The 27,720-nt window shown below is 34.4% G+C and overlaps 4 protein-coding genes across 5 annotated transcripts; all 4 read right to left on the bottom strand.

Annotated features, from left to right (window-relative positions):
* Positions 1–676: 676 nt before the first annotated feature.
* LOC111294488 (AT-hook motif nuclear-localized protein 14-like) lies at positions 677–6,176 on the bottom strand. Its single transcript, XM_022887801.2, has 6 exons — positions 5,738–6,176; positions 4,002–4,054; positions 2,614–2,745; positions 1,664–1,816; positions 1,086–1,371; positions 677–1,014 (listed from the first exon to the last, which is right to left on the bottom strand). Exons 1-6 carry the CDS (start codon positions 6,084–6,086, stop codon positions 950–952), a joined length of 1,038 nt encoding a protein of 345 aa, XP_022743536.1. The 5' UTR covers positions 6,087–6,176; the 3' UTR covers positions 677–949.
* A 1,423-nt stretch (positions 6,177–7,599) lies between these two features.
* On the bottom strand, positions 7,600–9,979 carry LOC111295281 (uncharacterized). Its single transcript, XM_022888716.2, has 5 exons — positions 9,831–9,979; positions 9,618–9,690; positions 9,487–9,535; positions 8,732–8,855; positions 7,600–7,855 (listed from the first exon to the last, which is right to left on the bottom strand). The coding sequence occupies exons 1-5, from the start codon at positions 9,846–9,848 to the stop codon at positions 7,772–7,774; spliced, it is 348 nt and encodes a 115-aa protein (XP_022744451.1). The 5' UTR covers positions 9,849–9,979; the 3' UTR covers positions 7,600–7,771.
* Positions 9,980–10,267: 288 nt separating this feature from the next.
* LOC111295279 (uncharacterized) lies at positions 10,268–14,795 on the bottom strand. Its single transcript, XM_022888715.2, has 10 exons — positions 14,544–14,795; positions 13,598–13,639; positions 13,367–13,511; positions 12,796–13,025; positions 12,407–12,464; positions 11,805–11,882; positions 11,508–11,596; positions 11,147–11,228; positions 10,587–10,778; positions 10,268–10,495 (listed from the first exon to the last, which is right to left on the bottom strand). The coding sequence occupies exons 1-10, from the start codon at positions 14,693–14,695 to the stop codon at positions 10,355–10,357; spliced, it is 1,209 nt and encodes a 402-aa protein (XP_022744450.2). The 5' UTR covers positions 14,696–14,795; the 3' UTR covers positions 10,268–10,354.
* A 493-nt stretch (positions 14,796–15,288) lies between these two features.
* On the bottom strand, positions 15,289–26,267 carry LOC111293789 (myosin-9-like). Of its 2 annotated transcripts, XM_022886738.2 has the most exons (37): positions 26,124–26,267; positions 25,751–25,894; positions 25,474–25,619; positions 25,201–25,357; positions 25,009–25,067; positions 24,599–24,758; positions 24,358–24,507; positions 24,130–24,266; positions 23,899–24,045; positions 23,673–23,774; positions 23,493–23,550; positions 23,307–23,408; positions 22,844–22,881; positions 22,482–22,608; positions 22,226–22,396; positions 21,953–22,084; positions 21,722–21,831; positions 21,504–21,564; positions 21,099–21,276; positions 20,730–20,935; positions 20,507–20,626; positions 19,670–19,768; positions 19,149–19,370; positions 18,468–18,607; positions 18,194–18,305; positions 18,059–18,100; positions 17,662–17,916; positions 17,413–17,568; positions 17,117–17,323; positions 16,840–16,983; positions 16,545–16,615; positions 16,348–16,447; positions 16,205–16,261; positions 16,036–16,092; positions 15,853–15,933; positions 15,690–15,772; positions 15,289–15,572 (listed from the first exon to the last, which is right to left on the bottom strand). In XM_022886738.2, the coding sequence occupies exons 2-37, from the start codon at positions 25,856–25,858 to the stop codon at positions 15,449–15,451; spliced, it is 4,419 nt and encodes a 1,472-aa protein (XP_022742473.2). In that variant the 5' UTR covers positions 25,859–25,894; positions 26,124–26,267; the 3' UTR covers positions 15,289–15,448. The 2 variants fall into 2 exon arrangements, with proteins under 2 accessions (XP_022742473.2, XP_089599233.1); XM_089743107.1 differs by lacking the exon at positions 26,124–26,267 and having other exon boundaries at positions 25,751–25,948.
* Positions 26,268–27,720: the final 1,453 nt, after the last annotated feature.

Raw genomic sequence — 27,720 nt, 5'->3', positions numbered from 1 at the left:
ACGACTGTGTTTTATGATTGAAACCTTGAATTATAAAACCACACCACGCGGTGCAGTGAGTAGTCTCCCACCATGCTACCAAAAGGAACCTCAGACATATTAAGGTTGAAAGGCAGAGTTCAGTCCAAACTATTTTACCTTCTGCAAAACAGAAAATAATCCCAAATGTGCACTACAATCAACTTTTAAGATTTGTTTGTTTACTCAGAAACAATCCTCTTTTCTTTTTTTTTCCCCCCTTTTACAAGAACCTGTCAAAAGCACAATTATTCTATTCACATGCACTAAATGCTCAGTGTGAGGGGAAAAATCAAAATGAGTAGACAAGACAAGAGGCCATTATCTATCACACAATGAGTAGGAAAGGAGAAAAACATGGAAATATAATTATTCATTCAACATCGATTGACTTGTGTGCATGAAGATGCCAAATATAACACACTTCCAAGTTAATTTTCACACCTAAAATATCTTATCTCCTAGGCCTGGGAACCACAACTTAAGTAAGAGGCTTTGAACAATCAATAATTTCAAGACTAAAGGCACAACTTAATTAAAAGGCTTTGAACAATAAGTAATTTCAAGACTAAATGCACAACTGCTATGTGTTATCACTCAAGTTTTGCATGATTAGTCTCCCCCAACCCCCACTCCTCTAAACCTGTGAGGATTCATGTAACTCAAAGTAAGAAAATTATCAGCAATAATAGGTTGAAAGCATTTCAACAATTAAGCACAGGACTAGGATTTTCAAAGGCCATCTCCTTACCTTATGGTGCATATTCTAATCAGTAATTAGTGTCAACTAACAAAAGGGTAATGGGTGGACCTGTACAGGTATATCATATTACACTACGGGAAAGGAGCAAGGTGCAAGGGCCAAGGAGTTGTACATCTATTCGCTCTTTGTAAAACAGTGGTGATTTAAATATCTACGCAAAACATATATCTAATCTGCCATCTGATCATAGTCACCGTTTTCTGGAGATTGACGAGCTCCATGACCTGTTTTTCCTGCAATAGAGATTTAGTTTCAGTATTTCTTGTTGTTTAAGCATGCATATATGCATGTGGAAGACTCTAACCTGTCAACTCAAAACCAATTCTATCATCTAGACCAGTCCTCCAATCCGAGGCCCGAGGTGCCACATGCATGCCCTGTGGTTGCATCATGAAATGACTTCCTCCGAAACTTTGATGATCATCAGTTCCCCCAATTGAATTTCTCCCTGAAGTTTCGAAAGCTGAGCGAAAGCCAACATTAGATACTGAAGTCCCACCAACCGGAGATGGCAACTTGCTGCCAGAGGCATCACCTTTTGCACCAGCACTAACATCCTTGTTGTCAATCATAAATGTACCGACAATAACCTGTAGATGCAATAAACCGTTATGACTTCGACATAAAGTAACAGACAATTAAAGCTTCTTAAAAAAAAGGAGCCGCCAACTCTCTTTCTTGTTTGCTCTCGTGCCAACATATATATAGAGTCCCAAGTCATATATGATGTAATTAACCAGAGTTTTCTTTATATCAACTGTATATTTTAAATAATAATGCACTTGAGCATTTGGCTCAATGGTAGATACAAGTATCCCCCTACTCAAAGAACAGGGTTCCAATCACCCCCTTCCCCAAATGAAACACTAATAATACTGATACCTGAACTGGGCCGGCAGCCTTTAGAGGTCCACCAACTCCTCCTCCAATAATCTGGCCATCTGCACTTGATAGACATACACTGAGCCCACCAGTCCTCCCTCCAGTTTCAGTCCGAACATAAGATCCAGAGAGTGAAATGATCTCAAATCGGCCCTAATATCATATCACCCAGGAAAGAATCATATTCTGACAGTACTAAATAAGCATATTATAGGCAAATAATTTGCAACTTTCATGAAGTTCTCTCAGAGATGAGAACATTGATAAAGAGGGAAAGTAAACTAATTTTGAGGCAAGGATATATGCATTTTGGCATATGGACATGCAAATGGCTTCATAATAGATTGTTTTCATATCCCATACCTGGAAATATTTACCTGACACTAAGAGTAGCATAATATCAATAGCTACCTCTCTGATTTTCATTACTCAATAGTCATGGCATAGCTAAGGTGTGTACAACATTTGAAATTGTAAACATGCTTACAATCAGCTGATGAAAACAACAGATTCTAACTACTTGGAAAATTTGTCTTTTCCTTAATTGGGAGAATTATTAGGTTATGAGCAACCCAAAACAACTGGACTAGTTTCCTAAGTAAGCACAGGAATAAGCTTCCAATTATGATTGAATTTATATACCTTTCTTTAAACCCCTCATTTACTTTGTATTAAGTAACAAACCCAGCCATCCTTGTTTTCCTTGCAAACTTTATTATCTATTTACAAGAAACAACAAATTTTCTAAACCTTTTTTTAGAAGACACTAAATCCTCTCCCAGCTATTAGAAGTAATGTAGGTTTGTCCAACAAAACTTGATTCATTCTTTTATATGTATACTTTTATTCCTTTAAAAATGCAGATCCAATTTAAGGATTACAGGATATATAAACATGGAGATATCTTGATATGAAATAATTATAACAAACGGGGAAAAGGAAGTTGTTACCTCATATGCAATGATACCGCCTGATGTTGCAGGCTGGCGGAGAGATGCATTTGAGATCGTACCAGATGCAGACAAAATACATATTTCACGCTTGCTTTGTTGCATGAACAGCATTAATTTTTGGCTTACATCCTATATCATGTGGAGAAGGACAAAAAAACTTCATTTACATATAGAAACAATATTGCATCTTGATCTAGCACAGTTGATATAACATTACATGACTCAAGACTGTTGTAAATGTAATTCATAAAAATTAACATAAAAAACTACTCTCATGGCATACTACATTGAACACCTATAATACCCAAGAGGGCACAAATAGATAAGGAATTCTTTGACAAAGGTGGATTATGGAATGTGCACCAACACCCCATTATCAGCTAAAAGATCAAGGAAAAGAAAACAGATATGGCATAATTCAACTTGTCAAAAACTGACAGCTGAGAACTTAATGTAACCACAACAAATTATCTTTTGTGTTGAATCATATCAGTGAAGATACCCATAGATGCTTCCTGTCCAATCATTCCCGAGAGAGAGATAGAGCTGAAAGGACTGAATCCCTTCTTTCAACTCTTCTTGAGATAACCAATTATCAACTCTAGTTAATGGAGGCATGCTAGATCAAAAGGCTAGTATCTTCTCATAAATAGAGAATTTCTCTTAGACAACAATGGAAAAGGATTCATAAATTCTTTTCTAAAGGGTTAAGATTCCGCAAATTGATGCAAAAAGTGGAAACAGAAATAAATAATGCTGTCAAACTATTGCATATGATAAATGCCTTAGCTGCCATTTCTTGTAACCAGCCTCAACTACAAACAGGGAAATTAAAATAACAATAAAAAAATGGAAATATCACAAATATCCTCATGATTCAGGAAACTTTCCACAATGGCTATCTTGGCCTCAATTGTTTGTAATGGAAACATTACAATCTTGAACATTTTAAGGATTTTATATCCGAAATAGAAAGTTACAATCTAAGCTTTCTCATTTACAGTTTTTTGCCATTGATGACTTTCCAACTTCTCTTCATTTAACAATTTTGTCCACTACTAAAGCACTGCTATTCCAATTATAAAATAAATTATTATCTATAGATGAGGCATAATCAATGGAACAATCTATATAACTGAACCATGCCTCAAAACCTTTCTTTAAGATACGACAAAAGGTCAAACTCTGCCAAGTTTTCTTTTAACAAAATCGGAGAACACAGCTTTTTAAAACACAATTGGACCATGCAGAAACATATTTCAACAGATTACATAAATTTACAAGGATCAGAATTGATATGTGAGAATATCTGTTTCTCAAGGATACTGATGTCAATGCATATCTAAAGTATTAATAAAAGCTTCCAACATTAATGAGCACCATACCTCTCCTGCAACTACATTGACAACATGTGGAGTAAAACCTTGACCGGCATTGCCTGCATCAATTAGAGGGAAGCAAGAGAAAGAATTAAGTATCTAATTAAAGAATTTGAGTGCATGATTTATATATTCTTCTATCACCAGTCGGATCAGTTTAGAGCACTATCCACTACCACTAAATATCAATCAACATGTACAGCACACAACTCAACTGTGTTTGGCTTGGATTTTGGTTATGAAATCAAAGTTACACAGAACCATGTAGATATAGCATCTTCTAGCTAAAAGCAAACAGTTGAACTTTGAAAATGAATCAATGCAATTTGAACTTAAAACAATAAAAGCCCTTTGCAGAGGAACAAAAAAAAAGGGAATACTGAGGAATGAACTAACAAAAACTACTACTATAAACAGGTTTGTAAATAATGCAACAATGTCATCCACATGGATTAAAGTTTTAATTTTTTCCCTCCTGCAAATGAAGGTTCTACCAAAAGTGCAGCAAAACCATCAGAAGATCACTAATTTACAACCTGAGCCTCTGGAATCAAAGACCTTCATGAATATAATAAATAAATAAAAACTTCATAAATTCCAAATTTTGACAACAAAAGCAGGACAATATAAATTGGTCAACTGTGTTTGGCTCAGATATTGGTTATGAAATCAAAGCTACACAGAACAATGTAGATATATCATCTTCTAGCTAAAAGCAAACCAATTGAACTTGGAAAATGAATCAATGCAACCATGCAAGTTGGATTTGCACTTAAAACAATAAAAGTTCTTCGTACAGGAACAAAATAAAGAATACTGAGGAATGAACTAAAACTACTATAGATTAAAACAACGTCCTCCACATGGATTAAAGTTTTATATTTTTCCTTCCCGCAAAAAAAGGCTCTACAAATAGTGCAGCAAAAGCATCACAAAATCACTAATTTTACAACCTAAGCCTCTGAAATCAAAGACCTGCATGAACACAATAAATAAATTCCAAAATTTGACGACAAAAGCAGGAACAAAATATATTGGTCAAATGAGATATATGCACAAGACCACATTGATTGCCTAAAGGTAAACTATAAACTAAATGTTCCATATAATTTGATTAAACTACCCAAAACAAAACCGTATGAGGGCAAGGTGGTCATTCAAAACAACCAAATAAAGGCAACGAATCATGATAAAAGCATCAAAAACCTTCTCGATTTGGACAAATTTGCAACAAGCTCCCAAGAAATCATCAAACTCACAAAAGGACACCAGAATGTAGGAAAATATTTTACAAAAAAAAAAAAAAATCCAACACGGAGCAAACAAAGGCAATGTTCATAAACATTGCACCCAAAACGCTCTCAAATCTCAATTTCCACAAATTTGCAACAAGACACCCAAAAACCATCAAATTCACGAATAGGTACCAAAAAGAAGAATCTTTTATCAGAAATCCAACCAGAGCAAACAAAGACAAGAGTTTCACATGCAATGCACCAAAAACCCTCTCAATTCCAAAAAATTTGCAACAAAAGCCTCTCAATTTTCACAAAAAAGGGTATCAAACGTAGAATTCTTTTTCCAAACCCCCTAATAGAGAGCAAACAAAGACAATGGTTTCCCACACAATGCACCAAAAACCCTCTCAATTTTCAATAAATTTGCAACAAACCCCAAAAACCATCAAATTGAAAAAAAAGGTACCCAAAAGTAACAAATTTTCATAAAAAAAAAGCACCCACCTAAAGCAACCAACTGAGACTTCTTAGAAGAGGCAGAAAGCGAACCACCGCCGCCACCAAGAGCCAACTGCTGCTGCTGTTCTCTCCGCTCTTTCGAGCTCGACGACGCCATTTTCTTAGCAGCCAAGGCCTGTTCCGGGGTGCCATACTTCCTAGGCCTCCCTCTCTTCCTCCGAGCAGGCTCCAAGGGCGACGTCACCGCCGAAGGCACGGAGTGAGGGTACACCATGTGATGGGACCCTCCACTTTCATTAGGCGGCAGAAGCCCATTGGTCGGTGACGGAGAGGTAGTTACAGTGGTGGAGGTCACAGTGGTGAAGTAGTGTTGTTGGGTTTCATTGGGTTCCATTGGCTTTTGAGGTTTTAGAGAGAGAAAGAGGAAAAACTTTGCAGATTTTTTTTATTTTTTATTTTTTAGATTATAATTTGTTTTCTGATTTTGGTTTTTTTTTTAGGGATTTTTAATTTGGGGTCGTGGCATCTGGACCGTCGGATGAGGGTTGAGAGGTGAGATGTTTGACTTTTAATGTTTGACTGTTGAAAGATATCTTGATAAACGTATTAGTTTATTTTGCTTTCGTGGTTTTAACTTTTTTTTTTTTATTTGTTTGTTTGTATGTTTGGGACTGAAAATATTTAGATTCTGGAATCTATTTGTTTTTATCCTTCATTTGGATAATTTGGCCCCTGACCCCGGATAGCCAAATACTCGGGTTTGGATTTGATTAGATTATTATTTTTATTTTTATTTATTGTATGAACTTTTTAAGATTGAAAATTGAGTTCATAAAATAATTTAAAATTGAAATTAAATAAAAAAATTATTTTATGAGAAATTATCAAATATTCTGAATGTAAATTTTATAAAATTTGTAGATCAAGTTAATAGAATGATATATATTTTTAATGTATATTAAAAAAATTAATTAATTAAAAATAAAATATATCAATTTTTTAATCCTACATGTAAAATTAAAAAGTTTCACTAATAACATATTAAATAATTTTTCTTATTTTATACCTGATAGTGGTAGGATTTTTAAATTTCATGAGTTAAAATAATTTTACATGATCTTTTGTTTATCTCATAATTAAAAATACATATTTTTTAATTTTTAATTTATCATAAATCCTTGAACTTTTAATTTATGTAAATAAAACATTACACTTATAAATCTTCTTTAATTTACAACCTTCAAAAATTATAACAACTAGCATACTATTTGAACTAATATTCAATAGATATTTAATTGTCGATATTAATATAAATTCAATATTAATCATAAATTATTAAGAAATAAAAAAAAAAAAGTACCAAGATCCTTGTTGTCAAATTAAATAGGGATTCAACTCGATTTAATTTCCAAGTATTTGTCAAAATTAAAATTATGTTATTGAACTTTTAACTTTTATTTGGTATGATTAAATTTTGTATTTGTTATTTTCATACATTTTAATCCTCATTGTTACAATTAAGCCCATTGAGATGGTGATAGAAATTTATTCAAAAACATATGAATTAGTATTTGATATGACAATTAAAAATGTTAAAAAGAAACAGGTAAATTGGCTGAAAAGCCTTTGTACTATTCTAAAATTTTTAATCGAGCACTTATCCTTTTATTGTATTATAATTGAGTCCCTAACCAATTTCTTTTTTTTTTTTCTCCTCTTTCCATTCCCTTTCCTTATCCTTTACCTTCCTTCTTACACACTGATCACTGGTCAGTGCCGGTGACCGGTAGGCACCAGACATGGCAGTTCGCCACCAAAGTTAGCCAGAGGTTGATCCGATCAACAATTAGGCCTTTCCATAAATGTCCTCATCCCTTGAAAAACCATCATCCAAAATACAACAGAAGTTGGAATCAACTAATATTTTACTGACATTAACACAACAAATAGATAGAGTCAATGAGTCATTAACCTTGTACATTACTAACATAAAGTGTACAACACCTAGAAGAACTGGTTCCTATGGACAACATTCAACATTCTTGTAACAGAACATGAGTTCTTCTTCGTATGCTCAGATCAGACCTCATCCTTCAGCACCTCTCCATCAGTACTAGCATCTTTTCTAGATGGGGAAGTGTTCAGATTCTTAAGTTCCTCTAACTGCATCGTTAAAAGAACTCAGATAACTTGCTGTGAAGAATTTGATCCGGGGAAAAGTGGGGTGTACAAGTTAGAACTATAAAAAACATAAGGAAGCCAGATCATCCGGACAAATTTCAAGGTGTAAACTTTTGAGATTTTAGGGTAACCGGCTATGCTACACATGATAATCTAATTAACTAAATCTGTTGACAAGCATGGAAGTTTGTAGTTGCAAAAGGAAGGCGAAAACGACTTCAAGATGCTTATCTCAAAGTAAAGATACCTACTATTTTGTCCCCATAATGATGATATGAAATTAAAGGAGGAAGGTTTGGGAAGATGTCCTTCGTAAAAGAATCAGTAGCTTCCTAATAGATCAAATTATAGTCATTACAGGCAAAAGAACAATAAACTTGGATTATCTGTGCCAGCCGTGAAGTCAGACTAGGAAAGGTATAATTAAGTACTAGGATAATGCAAAGAGAAATGCAACCAAAGGAGAACATTTCAACCGGGGAAGGTAAAACATCAAAAATTCAATGAAGAATAGGCTGAATTACTTGAAACACGACGGAAGTGTCAAACAAGATGAGAAACAATGTGTTGTTTTTTGCCTTTTGATTTCCAAAATGTGACTGCCTTTTGTTTTGCCATGAATCAAACGCATAAAATAGAATGTAGTACTTTTGATATTTGCTTTTGCTTTGAAAGAGATATCAATGATAAAAAAAAAAAACCCCAAAAATTCTAGCTTCATTTAGAAGAGGTATGTGAAAATAATAGAAAATCTTGCAAAACTCACACCTATTATATTGTTTATTTTTTAAAAATTTTAAAATAACATTTGACATATTCATTGCAAAATTCTATCTTTCCAAGTAAATCAAATCATACCTCATTGCAGATCTCTTCATGCTTGATCAAGAGCTCGTTATACTTTGTTTGCAAATCGGATATCTCAGATTGTAGCTTTTCATATTCAGACACAGTTGGACCACCTAATTTTTGTTGAACAAACCTATCAGGAAAAAAAAATTATCTCACCATTCCTCAATATGAACATAAACGAGCATGAACCATAAGTCATTTACAGGCAAAAAAAAAACCTACAAGCCATCTGCTAGAGTCTTGACAAGGACCAGTATCAATGATAACATCAACAATCAATATGCCACACTGTAAACCCTTTAGATAGTTCTAAGAATGGGAATAATGACATAATGTAAAATTGAAACAGATTATTGTAATTTGAGACGTTTAGCTTTCATTTGCACTTTTTTTTATACTGAATTCTTGCTTGACATTAAACAATTAGAAAATCAAATAGCATAGAGCACTTGTACTTTACTCCTGATCCCATTGATTCCATTGAGCTGAAGTAAAGATAATAAGACATACTAATTTGGGAAAAATGTGAAATACCAGATGAAGAAATGGCAAGATTGTAAGATCTGGGTTACACAAATAGAGTCCAAAGATAATTATGTTTCTGCTAAAACTAAAAACCCCCAAAGAAATTACAGGAGATTGAAAGAGAAAAATACAACAATGTCATTTCTGCCTTGTTCTGAAACTGAATTGAGTGAATCAGTAGCCTATACAATTGGACTATATATCTGAACAAAGGGGCATAGAATTATGAAACTTACTCAAGGGCTGAGGATGGCTTTTCATTTTGTTCATACAATGCAACCAAAACTACACAGGTAAAGAAATGAAATGAATCAAATTCCCACATCAAGATTCACGAGAAAGAAAGAAAAAGAGCAGAGAAAAAAACCTTTGATGAGAGCATCAAGAACTCCACTGGACTCAAGGTACTTCCTAAACGCTTCTTTCTTTGCTTCTTTTTCCTAAATCCAAAATCTGGGTTTTTAATGTTTTGTAACAAAAATGTAGCAGTAATGTGTTCATTGCGAAAAAAAACAGATAAGCAACTATGAAACTGGAAGTAGATTACATTGTAACTGGCATTTAAATGGAAAAACTGTACCTCTTTATTTCTCATCATTATCTTCTTCAGTTGTCTTTCTTGTTCTTCGTCTGGGGCCCCTCCTATGTGGTCTTGGTTGGTTTTTTCTTCTAAAGGATTTAAGTTATAGTTCGGTCTTGTTCAGTTGCCACTTATGTCGGTTTCTGAGTTTCTTTACAAAAAAAAGTTCGGCCTTTGGACCTCTACTCCAATGGTTCTTCAAGAGTTTCAGGCACAGCCCATTTTCAGTGTATTTTCAATAAGTGCAAATTGATTGTTCTCCATGTACCATGCGCCCTTTTATTTCCGACTCTCGAGTATAATAAAATTCGTTTCTTTTTCGATTTGTTTAAATTCCTTAGATTTTCATGACATGGTGTATTACAATGCTTGGGGTTGCTTTGGATAATTACGTTTATTGTTATGCCTTTTCACTATAGAATCAAAAAAACCATGCGTCAAAGAAAAGGAATCGAATGAATTTATCAAAAGTGGCAAATAAAGTTAAGAGAAATATCCTTTGTTGGAATGTCTAATGAGAAAGTTCAGTGAAACAGCCATGTCGAAAACACCAAAAAAGGAAGCATCGCTACCAAGCCATGGTTCACTAAGGAATCAACATTTTCAATTTTTTGCATCTTGCTATAGAAAGCACTCCATGGACATTTAGAATCACCCTCTTGACCCTGCAACAGTAGTGTTTTCCTATTGTAAGCTCGGCTATACATAAATCAAAGCAAACAGATAACTACAAAAGGGAAGGTAAAAACAAATCACCTCTGTGTTTACGTCGTGAATCTCATCGCAAACATTTATATTTATCAACATTCTTCTCTCCTCACGGTGAATTGATTGATCCAATGATATTTGCGACTCAGACCTGTCAGAAATCTTCCTTGAAAGGGCCTTGTAGGCTGCATCAGTATGTATTGTTTCCATGACCGAGCCAAAGAAATTTGTAACAGGTACCTAGAGGGAAAGCAGCTTGGTTACAGGTTGCTTCAAATGTTAGGTATTACAAATAGCAGTTCATCATATGATAAAAGGAACTAAGAAATTTCAATGATTAAAAACAATACTAGCAATAATACAAGTAGCAAACAGTGCAGATTTGATTGGTGAAGTTTGAAATTTTGCATACTGCTCTCAGAATGCAACACTAGATTCATCACAAAAGCATATAGCTAGCTGGAAACGAAAAGCTAGTTACCAGGAATAGGCATTTATACTTGAAAGCTTCCTCACAAGGATATTAGAGAAGCACAAAATACAAGAATTCAAGACATATAGAGGAAGAAGATTAACATTAAAAACAAATTTGGGACCTCCATTCATACCTCCTCCAAACGCCGTTGGTATAGATCTCTCCGGTAATATGCAGTTGACATCAACGTACTTGGATTATAAGAACTAAAGAGACTGCAAAGTAACCAAAAACGTCCAAGGTGCAGAGCTTAGTTGTAAGAGATTAAATGCTTTGAGGAAGTGCCATAAATGTCAAAGAAAAGCCAACTTAAACGGATGAGGAGCAAAAACTTCAATTGACAAAAGAACACTACAATCTGAGAGGGTTTTTCTATGCTAAATAAAATAAAATAACAAATAATTGACAAGAAAAGCTCATTAAGGATTCAGAGACACTTCACTGGGGAAGCAAAAACAACCATCTTGTTATCATAAATTCCTAAGCTGATGTACCTGCTCAATGAAGCATTATCGTATATATTTAGCCTCTCAAAAAATGCAAGGGTATAATACGTGAAACGATCAACAACTGATACACCGACCTGTATCAAATCAACAACTGAATAAGAATAAGAACAAGTGTCTACCCATGGTACCCTATAACCAGGAACACAGGTACTACCGAAAACCCAATACCACTTACGCAATAGATACATTCATGCATGGGACATTTTTCTTTTGGAACAAGCTATTTAAAGGGTGCTGGTGCTAAACTGCTAAGAAACGATAAAACAATTTCCTGTCACTTACATCAGAATCCAAGTGATGTGAGTATGAGTTCTCTCCTTTCATGCTACTTCCAATAGCCAAAACACCAGGGGATTGAAGCTGCAAAAATAGAGAGCAAAGATCTTCAATTTAGTATCAGATCAGTTATCAGATAAAGTACATTTTTAATTCCTAAAAACATTGTTATAATTTTCAGAATGTCACATCTGTAAGCAAACAAAAACAGTCCAAAATTCTACCAAATCAAAAATATCAGCTACCAGATGAAACATGCAAAGGGGCATGTCCCAAAGGCAATAGTTAGAATAGATTAAACATAATGCTCACAAAATTTTCCAAAGATGTATCAGCAATGTAAAATGTATATGTTAATATTGGTCATGAGGGGGAATAAACAATGATTCCATGGAGTAAAATGACGATAATGAATCAGCACCAATAGTGCAATAAATCTATCTGAAGTTCCTCAGAAGAAAATCTAATCTTTTGACTAATATACACATTTTCCACATAAATAAATGATTAATGATCAATATTCCTATCAGAAATGCATAAATTTATAGCTAAAAATTGAATAATGTAATATTTGGAGAAGTAAAGCTCTATTTGAAGCAGATAAAAACCTGATTGAAGAGGGTGGCCGCTTGACAAGTGTCCACCATTATTAGCAACTCCTTAAATCTGAATTTGCAGCATCATCAGCAGTACCCGTCCATTTTTACATGGCAATCACAACTATAGACCATCAGCAAGGTGCATATTAAGCAAAACTTGAAATAAGGTTCCTACTTACAGGAACTATAAAAAGATAGTTCTCACAGGAAAAGGCAAATTCTGGTACTTATATTCCCTCCACTTAAATATTCAAGTCAAGTGAAAATTTGTTATAGAGTTCCAAGGAATCTAAGAGAATTACATTTCACCATAATCTCCAAAAGCAATACAACTTCCAATTCTATAGCTTTATTCTGAAACAAGTCAAAGGCTGGAGCCATAAGAGTAATGTTCTCACCTATGCTTTTCTTTCATCTGTTTTACAGCATCAGCTAAATCATGACTCTGTAGTTCCTCTGAGTCTTGAAACTTTAAAAATTCATCTCCTCCATGCCCTGTCATGTATAAAAGAATGTGACTTCCTTCATCACTCAAAAGACGCTTTGATCTTGGGACAGCAGTCTCATGACGTCCAGTTAAAACACGCAAAAAGTTTTCCACTGTTACTTCATAACCTCGATAATCTACCTGAGAGATTGCAATTCAGATAAATTAGGATTAGTCAAAATAACACTAATAAAAAAAATCCCTTCAAGCACAAGTTACTGCAAGCAACAATATGTACCTAATGGAACACCTAATATAATCAAAGTTGGGTACAATAATTCATGGTCCATAATTACCATATGAATAAATATAAAAAGGGTTCAATCTCCTCACTCAGTATAGTTGGCATCAAACTATGCATAGTACAAAAAAATTATCTCATATTTTCGTTTCACACAATATAATATTGCAATTAGGCTAGACCAGACTATGAGGCTCACCCCCAAAAGAGCCAAATACATCAGTAGTGACAGAAAACTAACCTCAACATTATCTCCATAGAGGTTAAGCCTATGGTTCTCATTGTTGAAAACTTGAGCAGGATACTTGTTTCTAGTGTTGCAAGCCATGTCATCTGCAAGCATGAGTATTATCCTCTCATCAGGTATTCCTAGCCGCTTAACTGTCCTGGAAATCAAGTTAAGGAAAATATTAACAAGAAAAATTCAAATAATACCAGAAGAAAAACAAAAATAAGGCAGCTGCTTGGTTACCTATACAATGATAAGGTGTTGGCCATATGTCGATAATTAAACCTGAATGAGAAAAATTGCAAAATTAAATCAATTGAAAATATAACAAGATTAACGCATTTTACATTTTAACAAACGAAATACAATAAGAAAGGGGACAGTTAAAAAAAAGTTATTGCGTGACCTTGCTCTAACTTGGCTTCTCTGTTACACAACTAAATAATGGTAAGAGACAGTAACTAAAGAGATAGCATATGTCTCATATAAACATCTGCAAAGTTCTTTGGTGCAGAAGATCCAAAGCTGAGAAAAGAGAAAATTTTATGTATGATCACCGCCATTAACACATTTGGAACTTGCATTTGTATTTCCAAGGCATTTTTAACATTTCAATTACATTGATGAACAAGAAGTAAAAAAGCATTTGATGAAATCTCCATTATCCCTCAAATCATCAAATGGGTGATACATCCCCCGCACAAACAAAAAGAACAAACTGATAGCCAACAACTTCTAATTAAGAAAATAGGAAAGCTGACAGTCAGTTGATTCATCATTACCATCTTGTGAGAGGCGTCAAAAGAATTAAGCAAAGAAACTAAGCTAATATCAAAAGACAAAGCAGTTTCTTTATGAGTCAAAGCGAGGCAGAATCTCAGAATATCAAACTCATCAATGACATTATAAAACTACAAAGTTACCGAGCTCAAATAATCGAATGAATAAATATCAAATTAGCATCTAAGAAGAAAACTCCTGTCTTTCTCCCAAATTCAGAATAATGTCAAATAAATGTAGCTAGCAATCAAATCAAACAAAAAAATTAAGACAAAACAAAAGATGGGTTATCTTAATTATCCCCAAAAAACAACATGGGTCACTAGATCTAAAACTCAATTAAAAAAATCAGGGAAATATAGAACAAAACACAAGTGGTACAAATTGAGGTTTATGTTTGATTCATTACCAGAAACGAGAGGTGCAAACTAAGACAGCCCAGTTGTTAGTATGCATAGTGGCTTCGACAGAAGAAGAATTGTATGCGATCGAACTGCAGAGAAGCAAACAAGGTAATAACAGTAACTGGACGAGTGCTTTGGAATTGATGAAAGTTGCCATCTTGAATTTCAAGCAATTTGCTTTTGAAGTTTTTCTCTGTCCAATTCACACACCGATTGAAAAAACCAAACAAAACTCTAGTTTCAGGAATCTGGAGCAAAGCTTGAAGCAGCAGTAGGGAATATAAGACAAACGACGTCGTTACCAGTTTAAAAGAATATATTTTGTTATTTATTTAATTTTATACTTATATAATAAAATTATTATGTAATATATTTTAATTTAAAATATTAATTTAATAAAAATATTGTATTTATATATAATTAAAAGTAATTTATATTGGAAAATAATATTTTTATAAATATTATATTAAATTAAAATTATTAAATTAATTTTTAATCAAATGTGAAATATATATATATATACATCGAAATTCAATATAAAAATAATAAATCATTATCATATTGGATCAAAATCAAATAAAAATTTTTAAAAATTGAATCTGAGTTGAAGCCATCCCGATTTAATCCGTCATTAATCGTATTTAGTAAAGTTTTTGATGACTTGAAATGATATATGTATTTATTCGAAGTTATGCATTAATCACTGATACAGTATTATTCATGGAAAAGAATAGAATGAAGAAAATGTTTAGAGAAACTGAGAACAAAATTGCTTTAATTATTTTTCATTGATAAAAAGAGTCAGCTAATTATACAACATATGCAAAAATTTTGACAGCTGAATCTACATCTTGGAAGGAGAGGGAGAGAATGACATAGAGAATCAACCCATTGCAGGAATCAAAATCGATTAATCTGAACGTGGCAACAAGAAGCTAAAGCCTGAGTTCTCACGAATCAGTGGTGGTGGTTCAATGTCAGCGATGTCTATTTGTTCCATTGACTTTGATAGCTCATCAACTGAAAATGGAATGCTGTAAAATGGAAAGAGTTGTGGAAAAGTCAGTGTAAGAATAAGGTCAGATTATTCCAGGTAATGTTTTCAATTGAAATAGACAATGGCAAAACATTAGTGGAATGTAACTGCTAACCTCGAATCATCATCCAGCAGGAAGGAATTACTAACTGCATTGTTGGAATCTTCTGTCATCAACGCTCTTATATTGGCTATTACCTGGATGGAGATAAACGAGGAAAGCTCGTTAAGATCAGTTCTTTAATCTAGTTTGAGACACTGAATCTGTTTAAACTTACATCTGGAGACACACTATGCGTGCCATACTTGTCATCCCAATACATTGTACTGATACGATACAGCTGCTGTATGCTCAGGACCTGCAAATTGGAAAACGAAGTTGTTTGAGACTTGAGATCCGGGGAAGATTTGGAAACTAGTGATAAGTATATCCCATTTTATGTTATGTTTGTATTACTCACCGGACAAAGATCGTGGCTTATTTCATTTAGTGTTTTCTTAGGTTTTTGGTGCATTACCTAGATCATGAACAGAGCACCATTGATATTAGGGCACTGCTTCTTGTATTTCAGACTGTCATAACATATAATAGCAGGACAGATAGACAGTGTTACAAGAATGGAAACATACTAGAAAACCAATGGCCTGCCTGATATGCTTGAGCTCATCCCAAGCTGAACCTGCATACTGCATTTATATACCTTTTAAATTTTGTAAGTGCATATCCTAGAACCAGAAAGTGAACTGGGAGGCACCGAGCCAGTCAAAGGTACCTCATTGGTTGCCTTGTAACACCAGTGTTCCAACTCAGCCAATCCAGCTTTAACATATTCACCGTTACTGAATGAACAGCATTCTCTCCTCAACAAAAGGCTGCAGTAGAATAGTGTATTCAAATGCCAAATGAAAATTTTTCTGCATATAGCAGAAAAGTAAGTATAAAACACTAAATACTAGCATGGACTCTTACCTGTTGAATAGTTGAACATTGATGAATGAGAATATTTGTGTAAACACCTTCCGGACTAAGAATGGAGGTACCTGTAAAGGAATTAAACAACATTAATCCTAAGGGAAAAGGCATCCAAACATACATAGCGAATGGTAGAACTTTTACTCTTTCCCCTCCTTCCTAACTTATCACACCTAACCTGAAGACTGATCAGAAGAACTAAGTTCAATTCGGAATGTGAGAGTAAGCGTATGCAGAAAACACAGAAATTATAGATTTGAACAAAATGGGAAAATTAGAATATGTAACTAACATAATTTGCTTTCAACATGTTCAGGAAGTTTCCAAGGCTCTTCAAAATCCCTTGCCAATGAGCAATCAAAGCCTGCTGTGCTGCAGTGTTAGCAAATGATCGTGATGCTCCCTTGACTAAGCTTGCTCTGGATGTTCTTGGTGCCTATATCATTGTATCCATACGAGTCATAAAAGTAGCTTAATGAGGAAATATAATACAAAACTCCATGGTTCCACTTCATAGTTCTGGTTTTTTCTTCTGATTACTGCCTTCATTTAGTCTCAGATATAATTACCTGGATGCACAATCCAAGCAATGGTGAAATTTCTTTCTTCAGATTATCTCTGATCATTCCATATATCTTTTCCACATATGCTGCAAGCTGCTGCTTAAAAAGCAAAGCCGGGTACTTGGCTTCAACTTGCCGCAAAGTCTCCAGCCCACTATTGATGCCTCCATTAATTAAGGAGAGATTGGCACCTTGTGGAGCATCGCGGAAACTCTTTAAGAAAATAACAGCATCACATGGATTAATTACAGAAATGAAATTTCCTGATTGGCATGACTTGACATTAATGAGCAAGTTTTTACTTGGGTCATTCTCCCAAACAAGGTAGCTGATGATGATCGACGGTGTTGTGGAGTCATTCCAGCAGCACCACTAGCTTTCAATGTGCGCTGGAGTAGCAAGAGAAGTGTGGAAGCATTGGATAACCAATAGGCTAAGATATGATTGTTATGCTGGGTCTGAAATTCAAATGCCAACAATCAGTTCAAGATTATGAGGTTTCTAATAAGAACTTTTAAAAAACGTTAGCATGTAAAAGTTGATATTTCAACCTCAATAGCATGGCCTATAGTCTGAATGATCCGATCAAAGACACTAGTTCTCTCAACTTCAAATGATCTCCACTGCAAAAGGCATTTATATATGATACAGGCTGCAATAGGTCTGTTCCCTGCAAAGCCCAAATGTTGTGCAACACATCGAATGAGTAACTCCTGGTTTTCCTGTTGTTTCTCATTTAGTGATTTTTGAGGTTTCCCCTCCAGTTCAGTAGTGTCCCTATGGTTTATTGAGGCGCTGTGAAAGTCCTGTTACAATACATTAATCAACAAAAGAATTTAGACAGCAAGGAACACCTATATATCTAATGTAGACTGAGGGTTGTATATTATTTTTTTTTTACTCCTTTTCATAGTGATAATGGTGTAAAGTTGTAAACACTTCACTCACCAAGGGTGACCTTGCTTCTAGATGACCACTCTCAGAACCTCTCTGCCAGTCATTAGACAGCAGGTAAATCTCCTCAATCCTCTGAAACAATAAAAGTCAATTGCAAATTATGAACAAGCTCATTATTCAAAATACCTGCAAAATTGATCTTGAGCGTCCTGAAAAGAACTTATTGGGAGCCATAGATACAGCCTGTTGCCGTAGTACTTGATTCTCTGATTCTAGATTAGTGAGCTTCTCTTCTAACCTGATTTCAAGTAAACACATTAGCAAGAGTTTAATGTGGTGATATGGACGTGAGCAAGAACTTCAACAGCATAAAACTCATGCATTATATGTTCTAGAATCTTGACATAAAACACGACCATTTACACTAAACTAATAAGGCAAATTATTCTTCATGCGCTACCCTCTCAATATTTCCTGGAGTTGTTGAACTTTTACTTCTGTCTCCTCCAGCTTTTTTTGTCTTTCTTCACTTGACTTTTGGATTTCATTGTATTTTCCTTCTGCATCATCAGCTCTTTGTTTTTCCGACTCTAATGAGGCCTGTGGGAAATAACACAGCAACGTGAAGATCACAAGCTAATCATGAACAACTGCCAACTTATACAAAGATGATAAGAACTATTCTGAACCTTGTATAGGACTAATATATTTGTGATTGGCTAATAGATGATTTACAAATTTAAGGGGGTTCTACCACATCCTGAATTTTTTTGACAATTTCAGTCATAAAGCAAAGTAGTATGTAATTTCAAAGTTTCAGCTTCTCTCACCCTTTTTATTAAGATTACGAAGCAATTCTATAGTCAAAATTTTATCAACTTAAAACTACATTTCTGATGTCTCCCCATGGAATTCTTTCTCTGGGATATTTCCCGCTGACATTAATGATCAGTCTAAATATCTGTTTACCTTGAGTATCCAACTGTGAACTTTTTCCTATCATAAAACCATATTACAATGGTAAGGAGAAACTCTTGTTGAATTATGTGAAGATGCATTCTGTTTGGAACAAAATTGTTTACTTCGTATTACTCACTTGTTTCATCAAAAGGAAATAAGCGTTAACCATAGACCTTTATACCTTCAGGCTGTTGACTTCTGCGGTTAGAGATTCAACTTTCTTGGTATCTTCAACTAAAACCTCTTTCTCTTGAATAACAGGAGGCGCTTCTTCAATGGCTTTCTTTGCAGCCTCTCGTTCTTTAACAAGCAATGCATTGGTTTCATCGATTGTTTTCTGCATTTCTTGCAGTAAGTTTTGCAGTTTTCCTACCTCCTGAGCTTTGGCTTCTTCTAAGTCAGTCTGCAGACATGGTTTCAAGGCTTTTTCCATTAACAAATATCCATTAAGAAGAATAGAATAAAATATAATCTATGCAGATTTCAAAAGACTTAAAACAAATATAATTCAAGAATGTTAATGTTGAACATGTTACAAGATCGAGATACATTATTGCTTGTTGTTACACATGACACAGGGTGTGAATTAGCATAATGCTTTCTACAATGTGACATAATCTGTCAACTTCCAGTACAACAATCATGTTTCTTGTTTATCAGTTTTCTATCAAATACTATCTATCTGCAGAATAAAAGTGTTACCCTTAAACGTTTCTCCAGCTGCAAACGCCATGTAAGTTCCTCCACATTCTTCTCAAGCTTATCCTTTGCTTCTTTTAGTGCACCTGTTTCCCTGGCAGCCTGCATAAACAAGGAAAAATGGGAAGCATAAATAGAAAGAAATCAAATAGTTTGTTGGAAGAAACACCATGCATGATGTATTTTTTACACCAATAATTCCAAGGCCTATAGAGTTAAATCACAGATCTCAAAAGGGAAGGTTTTGGCGGAACCGAGATACACAAAGTACTAAAGAAATGTTGATTCTCTACTTCATCTAATTAAATGAAGTGCTTGTATGTACACTTTCTTATGAGATTTAAGAGTAATCATAAATCTTCAATTGTATTTTCTTTTTCAATCCAGAATGTCAGTAAAGTGGAAATGTTGTGATCGAACAAATTGTAAAACAAAGGCAGCCAGGTTAATTATCTGAGTATTCAAATGCTTCAAAGCCTAGGTTTGCACAGTTTTCTGTTTCAAAAAACTAAATTACAGTGAAACTAATTGTTTACCAGGACACTTATTGAATGAAGAATAAAGGCCCAGAATTGGCCAGGCACAAGTATCTTGTCTCGACATAATATTAAATACTCAGGGATTGAAGTCTTCTCATCCTCTCAGACCAATGACAGGCAAAGAAAGTGAATGCCTTGATGTTCCTTCTTGCAAAATCATTTCAACAAAGCAATATGTAACATCCGTTTATGGACATAGTGCAGTACACAAAAAGATTAAGACCTACCGGATAAGATGGACTTACATTTCAAAGAAATAAATTATATAAGACTATAAAAGAAAAGATTATCCAACACTGACCATTTTGAGCTTTCTAAGCTCTTTTTTTCCAACTCTTCCCCTCCACCTGGTTTGTGTCACCAAACAACCTCTCTTGATCTTCTTATAATATGTGGCAGCCCTATGACATCGCCATTGAGCCTGCAATTTTTTATATTTTTCCAAATTTAAGACATGGGCTAGTCTCAAATGGATAGACAAGGAGGAATATCTTCAAGCAACATAATATGATTTAGAATGTAACCTGAACCATTGTTGCAGCTTTATTTAACTTCCTGAATCTGAATTCTTCACGGGCTGCCATTGCCCTGAAACCTGTCTGTAAGACAAGGACAGATATGTGGAGTTTCTTATAGGCTTCTCTAGCTTGGTACCTCCTTGCGTTCTTCTGAATTTTCAAAGCTGCTGTCTGTCTTTTAATGTTATCATAAACTTTGCAAGCCAATTTTCCTAGATTATATATGTACATGTGAAAATTAGCAAAAGAAGGAAGTTGATTAACATGTAGATGTTTTAGTTCTAACTTGATGTAAATGACAAGATACTGTCTAAACCCACCAAAGCATACACTTAAAACTTAACTAATGCCAGTAGAACTTTTTTTAGTGCTCACCCCTACAAATAGACTGAATATCTATAGCAGCCTTTTGCAATGCAAGGAATCTTCTACGAGATATATGAGTACGAATGCACCGCTGTATAGTTTTGGCAGCATTACTGAGTACTTCTGCCCTCAGTGCATCTAATTCTGCCATCTGACCGGCTCTCAAAAAGATCTTTGTTTTACCTATCTGAAAAAACCATTGAGGCCTATTAATGATACTTCCTCACTACATTATTACCATATAAAGTGCATAACCCTTTTACTAAAGAATAGAAAGTTCGACCTCTAAGCAGATATATGAGAAGATGCTACGGGACATAGGTCAAACAATAGAACAGCTCCAACAGCTGCATGAAAATATTGCCCAAAAAAAAAAAAAATCCACAGCTGCATGAAAATCTCTGCATGTATTACCTGAAATCCTTGAAGTCGGGCCTTTTCCAAAATCTTTTTGCACGCAACTTTTTCGTCATAGCTGGTTGTGGATGAAATCAACCAGAATCATTCACATTAATTCATTATAACAAGCAGAGTACAACAACAAAATCATAACTCCAATCTATACAGTCAAACAGAATTACGCTATTTGCATCATAGTTAATTGCAATGTTAAACAAAAAGAGCTCACTTACTTTCCTTCCAAAGCCTCAGGTTTAAGAAGTCCAAATCGGATAATGAATTCAAAGAAAGGTTTGCGAGTTGGATATCCAGCCATACTGATTCTGATTGCCTCTAGAACACCCTACAAGGCCAACTTTAGTTCAAAAACAGAAAATCTAAGAAGTAACAAGATAAGAATCCTTTTGCAAAACCAGTTCAAAATTGAAAATAAACAAATGATGAAAGAGGAAATCTATACTCACACCACAACGAAGTTGTTGCATGACATTTTGATTCTCAAATACAGAAGGTTTAAGTAGGTTGTTTGGCTTTACACATCTGATGTAGTGAGGTTCCGTAGAATTTAATGTTTCCATTAGTTGCTGTAATTGTAGCTGCATTATTTATCACGATGGTGTTACTACTAAAGTTCTTGCAGTATATGACAAGTTATACGAGGCAGTTTAAGAGATGACTACAACTGATAGCAGATGTAAACTCAATTAAAATCATGAAGACAAGATAAGCAAAACAACCTTAAAACGAGAACCAATTGAAGAAAACTTGGATGATTTAGATGTTTCTTCTGGAAGTGGGGGGAAAAGGCTTGCTACAAATGGACATTTAGAAGCACTCAACAAGTCTTGATGTTCAGAAACCACGTAATCCTTGTTTTTGTCCAAAAATTGATCAGATTGATATAGGACCTGAAAGAAGTGTTATTAGAAATTATCTAAACATGACACTACAGCTCCAACAATTTATCCATAACCACTTTGATGTAGAACATACTTCTCCAGCATAATGAGCAATGGTGAAATCAGTGCGAGACAATTTTGGCTTAATGAATCTCTTGTGGGTCTTAAACGTCTGATAAAGCTTGTTTGCAAAAGTTTCATGAGTTGATTTTGGGAACATGCTGAAAATTAAAGAAGGTAGAGTTAACAAAACAGGAATTATGCTAGTCATCAACTAGCAGCTTAAACTTAAGTTTCTGCGCATTAAATAACACTTAAGCAGTACCATTTTTTTATTGTCAAAGGAAGGAAGAAAAACTTTTAAAAATAGAAGTTACATGGTGAATTACAGATAAATTTCTTTGCGAGGAAGTAGCAAAAATTTTAAAGCAAAGACATGAAAGAACAACATTATACCAAGCTTCATCTAGAAGAGCAACAATTCCTCCAGGTTTCTGCCAAGAAAAATAAAAAAGAAAAGAAATATATCATAAGTAAAATGATCAAGAATAATATAAATGAAAAAAAAGAATTATGTAGTACAACTGCAAATTCCTATTTCCAATTGTTTGAGTTTAAGGCTTGATTAGTTCAGCGAAAAGGAGTTTGGAACCACAATATCTGAAAATAAAGCAGTATGGAAGAATAGACCAGCATTTTGCAGAAGAATAAAGTGCGAAGTTAATGCTAGTTTGGAGTAGAAATGACAAGATTTAAGCCATTTGAGCAGTGTGACACATACAAACATAACAAAACCTCATTGACACCCAATGGGAACCATGTAGAGAGTAAACATGCTGTCGTCTTGTAAGAATACAATATCTACCATATTTGGTTAAGACAAGACTATAATGGTCAACATGATGTGCAGGGGAATAACCTTTTCAATAAGGTCCAGGACATCCTGATTATCAACAAATTCAATGTAGCTCCAATCGATCTGCTCTTTTGTGTACTCTTCTTGCTCCATCTTGAAGACATGCTGAACATATACCAGAAACACTTAAATTTATAGTTGCTGATTGAAAGATACAACTGAAATGGTCAACATGATTTAAGACCTTACTTGATTGAAATGCTGTTGCAACTTCTCATTTGTGTAGTTAATACAAAACTGCTCAAAGCTGCACAGTGATATGGCGAAATGAAGTAACAAGACTGGTTAACCAATTATAGGTAATTTTTTCTGCGATATCTTGAATACAATAAGATATCTATTTATAAAGCCTACAAGCATGGAACATACCTATTAGCCTTGAAGCTTTCAAAACCGTAGATGTCCAGGACTCCTATTAGAGATTTTGAGTTTGGATCTTGCCCAATTGACTTATTAATTTTATTCACCAGCCTGCATACAAGCAGACGCACAAACTTAGCATTATCATAAATCTTATTCACTTCACCTTTATCATTAGTATCTAGAATATATTTTATAATATCATATGAGATTATATCAGATACAAGCTTCTCACCAGTCAAATAATCGTGAATAAACTGTTTTAGCCAAACCATCCCTGCTAACTGTGGCGCTTTGAGGATCTAGACTTCTCTTTATAATTTCCTCAGGTGTGACCATAACACGCTTACACAATGCATCTTCTAAGGCTTGAGCATCACACCTGAAATGAAGTTAATTCAATTATTAAACAAATATTAAAGTGAAAATAGCAGAAAATGACCTTCTGACAAGTAAAGGCACATACATGAGAAGCTCTGCTGTTGTTTTCAGGTGGAACTTAGCCTGGTTATCTTTTGGAACTGATGAATCAATTTCCTTTCCTTTAGCGAAAGCAATATTTCCAAGATGAAGAATTGAAGCAACAACTCTAAAAATTGCCTCCTGAGAGAGAGAGAGAGAGAGAGTGAGAGAATGGTCAGTCCTGGTTTTGTGTCATGAAGCAGCAGAATACTTGCAGCTGTAAGAGTTCTACCTGCTCCTTGTCACTAATTCCAACGATATCCATAGCTCTCCTTGTAGCAAGATAATCATGGGCATCACTTACACCAACCAGTTCATAGCAACGTGACTGGTTCAGATAGTGAAAGGTTTTGGGGTTTCCCAACTTGTACCTCTCAATTTCCTGTTAATGATAGTAACTTAAGCCCCATGAAAAATAAAATTGCTTATATTCATCAATAGTCAGATAATCTCACAAGTAGCCAACAAAATACCTCCTGTGGTGCAGCACAAAGAAGATAAAAACAGTGATAGTTGCGCTCAGGGTCAGAAATTTGGCAAACGCGAGATCTTTCAAGAAGGTAAGTTCTGATGGCAGCTCCAGAGATTCTTCCATGCTTATCAAACTGGATCTCAACAAATTTACCAAAACGGCTGCACCAGTATTCATTTTAGGAAACATCAGTATCAAAACCTCAACAAGACTTTTGAGTGTAACTGGATTATTACATGCAATTAATGTGATGAGCGGAATAATTTCTTTGTAGCAAGAAAGATTTGACAAAAAAATTGCGTGAACTTGCTATTATGTTCAGTGCATAAGACATTTTCATAATCATCAGTTGGATACAAAGAAACAAATCAATATACCCTTCCTTGGTATCCTTTTACAGGAGTGTCTTACCTGGAGTTGTTGTTTCGAACAGTTTTAGCATTGCCAAATGCTTCAAGGACTGGATTAGACTGCATTCAGAAATTATAATGTTCTTATCAGAAATCGTGCAAGAAATCAAAAGGACATATATATCTGATGGAAGATTATATGATATCAATTAAACTTCATCAAAGCAACATGAGTTAAAGTTATCAATCATACTTCAAGAACTTGTTGTTCAACTGTCCGTCCTTCAGTGGCAACTCGACCACCTAGAAAGGCAAGGTATCGCATAAGCATTTTCGTGGTCTCAGTTTTACCTGCTCCACTTTCACCACTAACCAGAATTGAATTGCTTTTCCCTTCCTTAATCATGGCTCTGATTGTAGTTAAGATTTTTCTTTAAAATTTGTTCATCAATTAAGAAAAAAAAAAAAAAACTAAATGCATTAAGAAAAATAAAAAACTAAATGCATTAAGGAAAATAGCAATAACCTATAGGCAACATCAGCAACTGCAAAAACATGAGGACTTAGTTCTCCAAATGGGGCTCCCTTGTATTGTTGCATCATATGAGCATCATAGATGTGAGGCAGTCTTTGGAATGGATTAACAGCAATTAGTATATTTCCTGTATATGTCTGCCATTAACATCATGTCAAGCTCACAAAAAGAAACATATATTACAAAAACCCAAGAAAAAAAAGCAAGAAATTCTCTTGTAGACATGAATATTATCAGTTCTGATTGCATGAAGAGAAGAGAAGCTTACATAAATCTCATTCAGTTCATATCTAATTTTCAAATTCTGCAAAACCCCAGGCTCATGTAGATAAGATAGCTTTGTCATGTCATCAACTCCACCAGCGGGAGCTTCCATGTCTTTTGGATATATTTTCGATAATTTTGCAGTGACCTTAAAGTTAACCAACATGACAGACTTCAATCTCAGGAAAAGAAAAAAGATTAAGGTGGGAAAAAAATTGCTTTAATTGATGGGTTTTACTGGGTTCTTTCCCCTATGATTAAGGAAAACCTAAGGGAAATACATGTCACATTAACACTAAAACTAGAAATTAAGAGCATGTTTCTCAGTTTCACAGAACAAAATCAAATTGTGTATTATATATAGGTAATCCCCATACCTTCTTTCCATTACTGGTCTCAATCTCAGCATCCTTTCCATTAATTTTTGAAACCTGTCCATCAATCCATGCTTCATCTGGGTCTTCAACCCAGACGTGAGAACCTACAATAATATTCACAGGAGTTCCCTGCAATGAAGTATCAAAGACATTAACATTTTGCAAAGGAAATTTTCATTAAAAAAGAGATGCTTCATACTCACATACAAGCAATAACTTTTAGCACCTTGTACGAATAGTTACAACTGAAACATTAATAGAAACTTAATTATGAGCTTGACCAAAGTTTCAGGCATAAGTCATTCTAAAATTAGAATTTCATTACATGTTCATCTACGCCCAAGTCTTGTCTTTGCATTTGATTAATCGAACATGAATGAATCATAATAATGGGTTCATTTAGCTTCCCGCATTTAACAAAATTAAAGTTTAAATCTTAACACTTGTAACTCATTCTCTTATTTTAGGTTGCTGCATTTTATGTGCAAAAAATTATTTATAAACTATATGGCAATCCACAAAATCAGTCACCAAGGGACACTTCAAGGGTTAGAGGTACCATCTATAAAGTTCAGATTACCATTGTTAATCTCTCAATTCGAAGCCTGGCAACACATGATTAATTTCTTCCTTCATGTAGACCAAACTCCAAAAATCTAACCATGTGATTTTCTACCTTGAAAACATTTCACTTTCTAACCAAAACTTTTGCCTCCTTGATACCGACCATGACAGGTGTTGAAACCAGCAAGACTTAAACCAAAACCAAGTTGAGATAAAAAGAAAGCAACCCAATGAATACAAGAAAGCTAGGAATCCATACATAAACCAAGGAACTCTTAACACTCCATGCAAGCAAACTTCTGGGAAACTATGAGAGAAAGAGAAAAAACGAGAGAAAAGATTGGTGAGTATTGTTTGTCTTGGGTTATTCAGAGACTCATATTGTTCAAGAAGACCGTTAAGTTCGGTTTTTCCTTTGTTTTCGCGCCAATTCGTGGCTATGGTTTGTTAATGGTATGCATTGTAATATATTAGTGAAACTCACATTAACCATAGCCATCAGATTCTGATCACTAATTACGAATAAAATTAATGGACTATCAATTAATTGGGTTGGAGTTCATTTGATCGGAAACACAATGCCAAAAAAATACAAAATTACAATTAAAAATTTACAATCTCTTTTTTTATCTTTAGATTACGGTCTTTTTTATAAAAATTTTACATAAATAAGCAAATTGGCTCTTTATTATTACTTATTTACTAGGTAGAAAATTTAAAAATAGAAAAACCCAAGACTGGAATAGTGGAATTGTTGCATGGGACTAAACCTCACTTAAATCATCATAAAAAAAATTTTCAATTGTGGAAATTTTCATCTAGTTTCTTCTTGTTGCATTGTTTTTCAAGTTGAACTACTAAGATTCCAGGAAGCTTCAACGAGCTAAGTTTAGTCAATCCAATGACCAAATTAATTAATCTAAGAAAAAAGATACAAAAACAAGAAAGGTTTTGTGGAAAATATAAGACTGCAAAATCATGCAACGTGTTCTTAAGATTGAGTCCTTGATTTCTAGAATGGCTTGTGATTTTG

The sequence above is a fragment of the Durio zibethinus genome, chromosome 14 (assembly GCF_047325235.1).
Source record: "Durio zibethinus cultivar Kanyao isolate XHJ-2024 chromosome 14, ASM4732523v1, whole genome shotgun sequence".
In the NCBI taxonomy this organism is placed as follows: Eukaryota; Viridiplantae; Streptophyta; class Magnoliopsida; order Malvales; family Malvaceae; genus Durio; species Durio zibethinus.
This window is presented reverse-complemented; position numbering and strand designations above follow the sequence as displayed.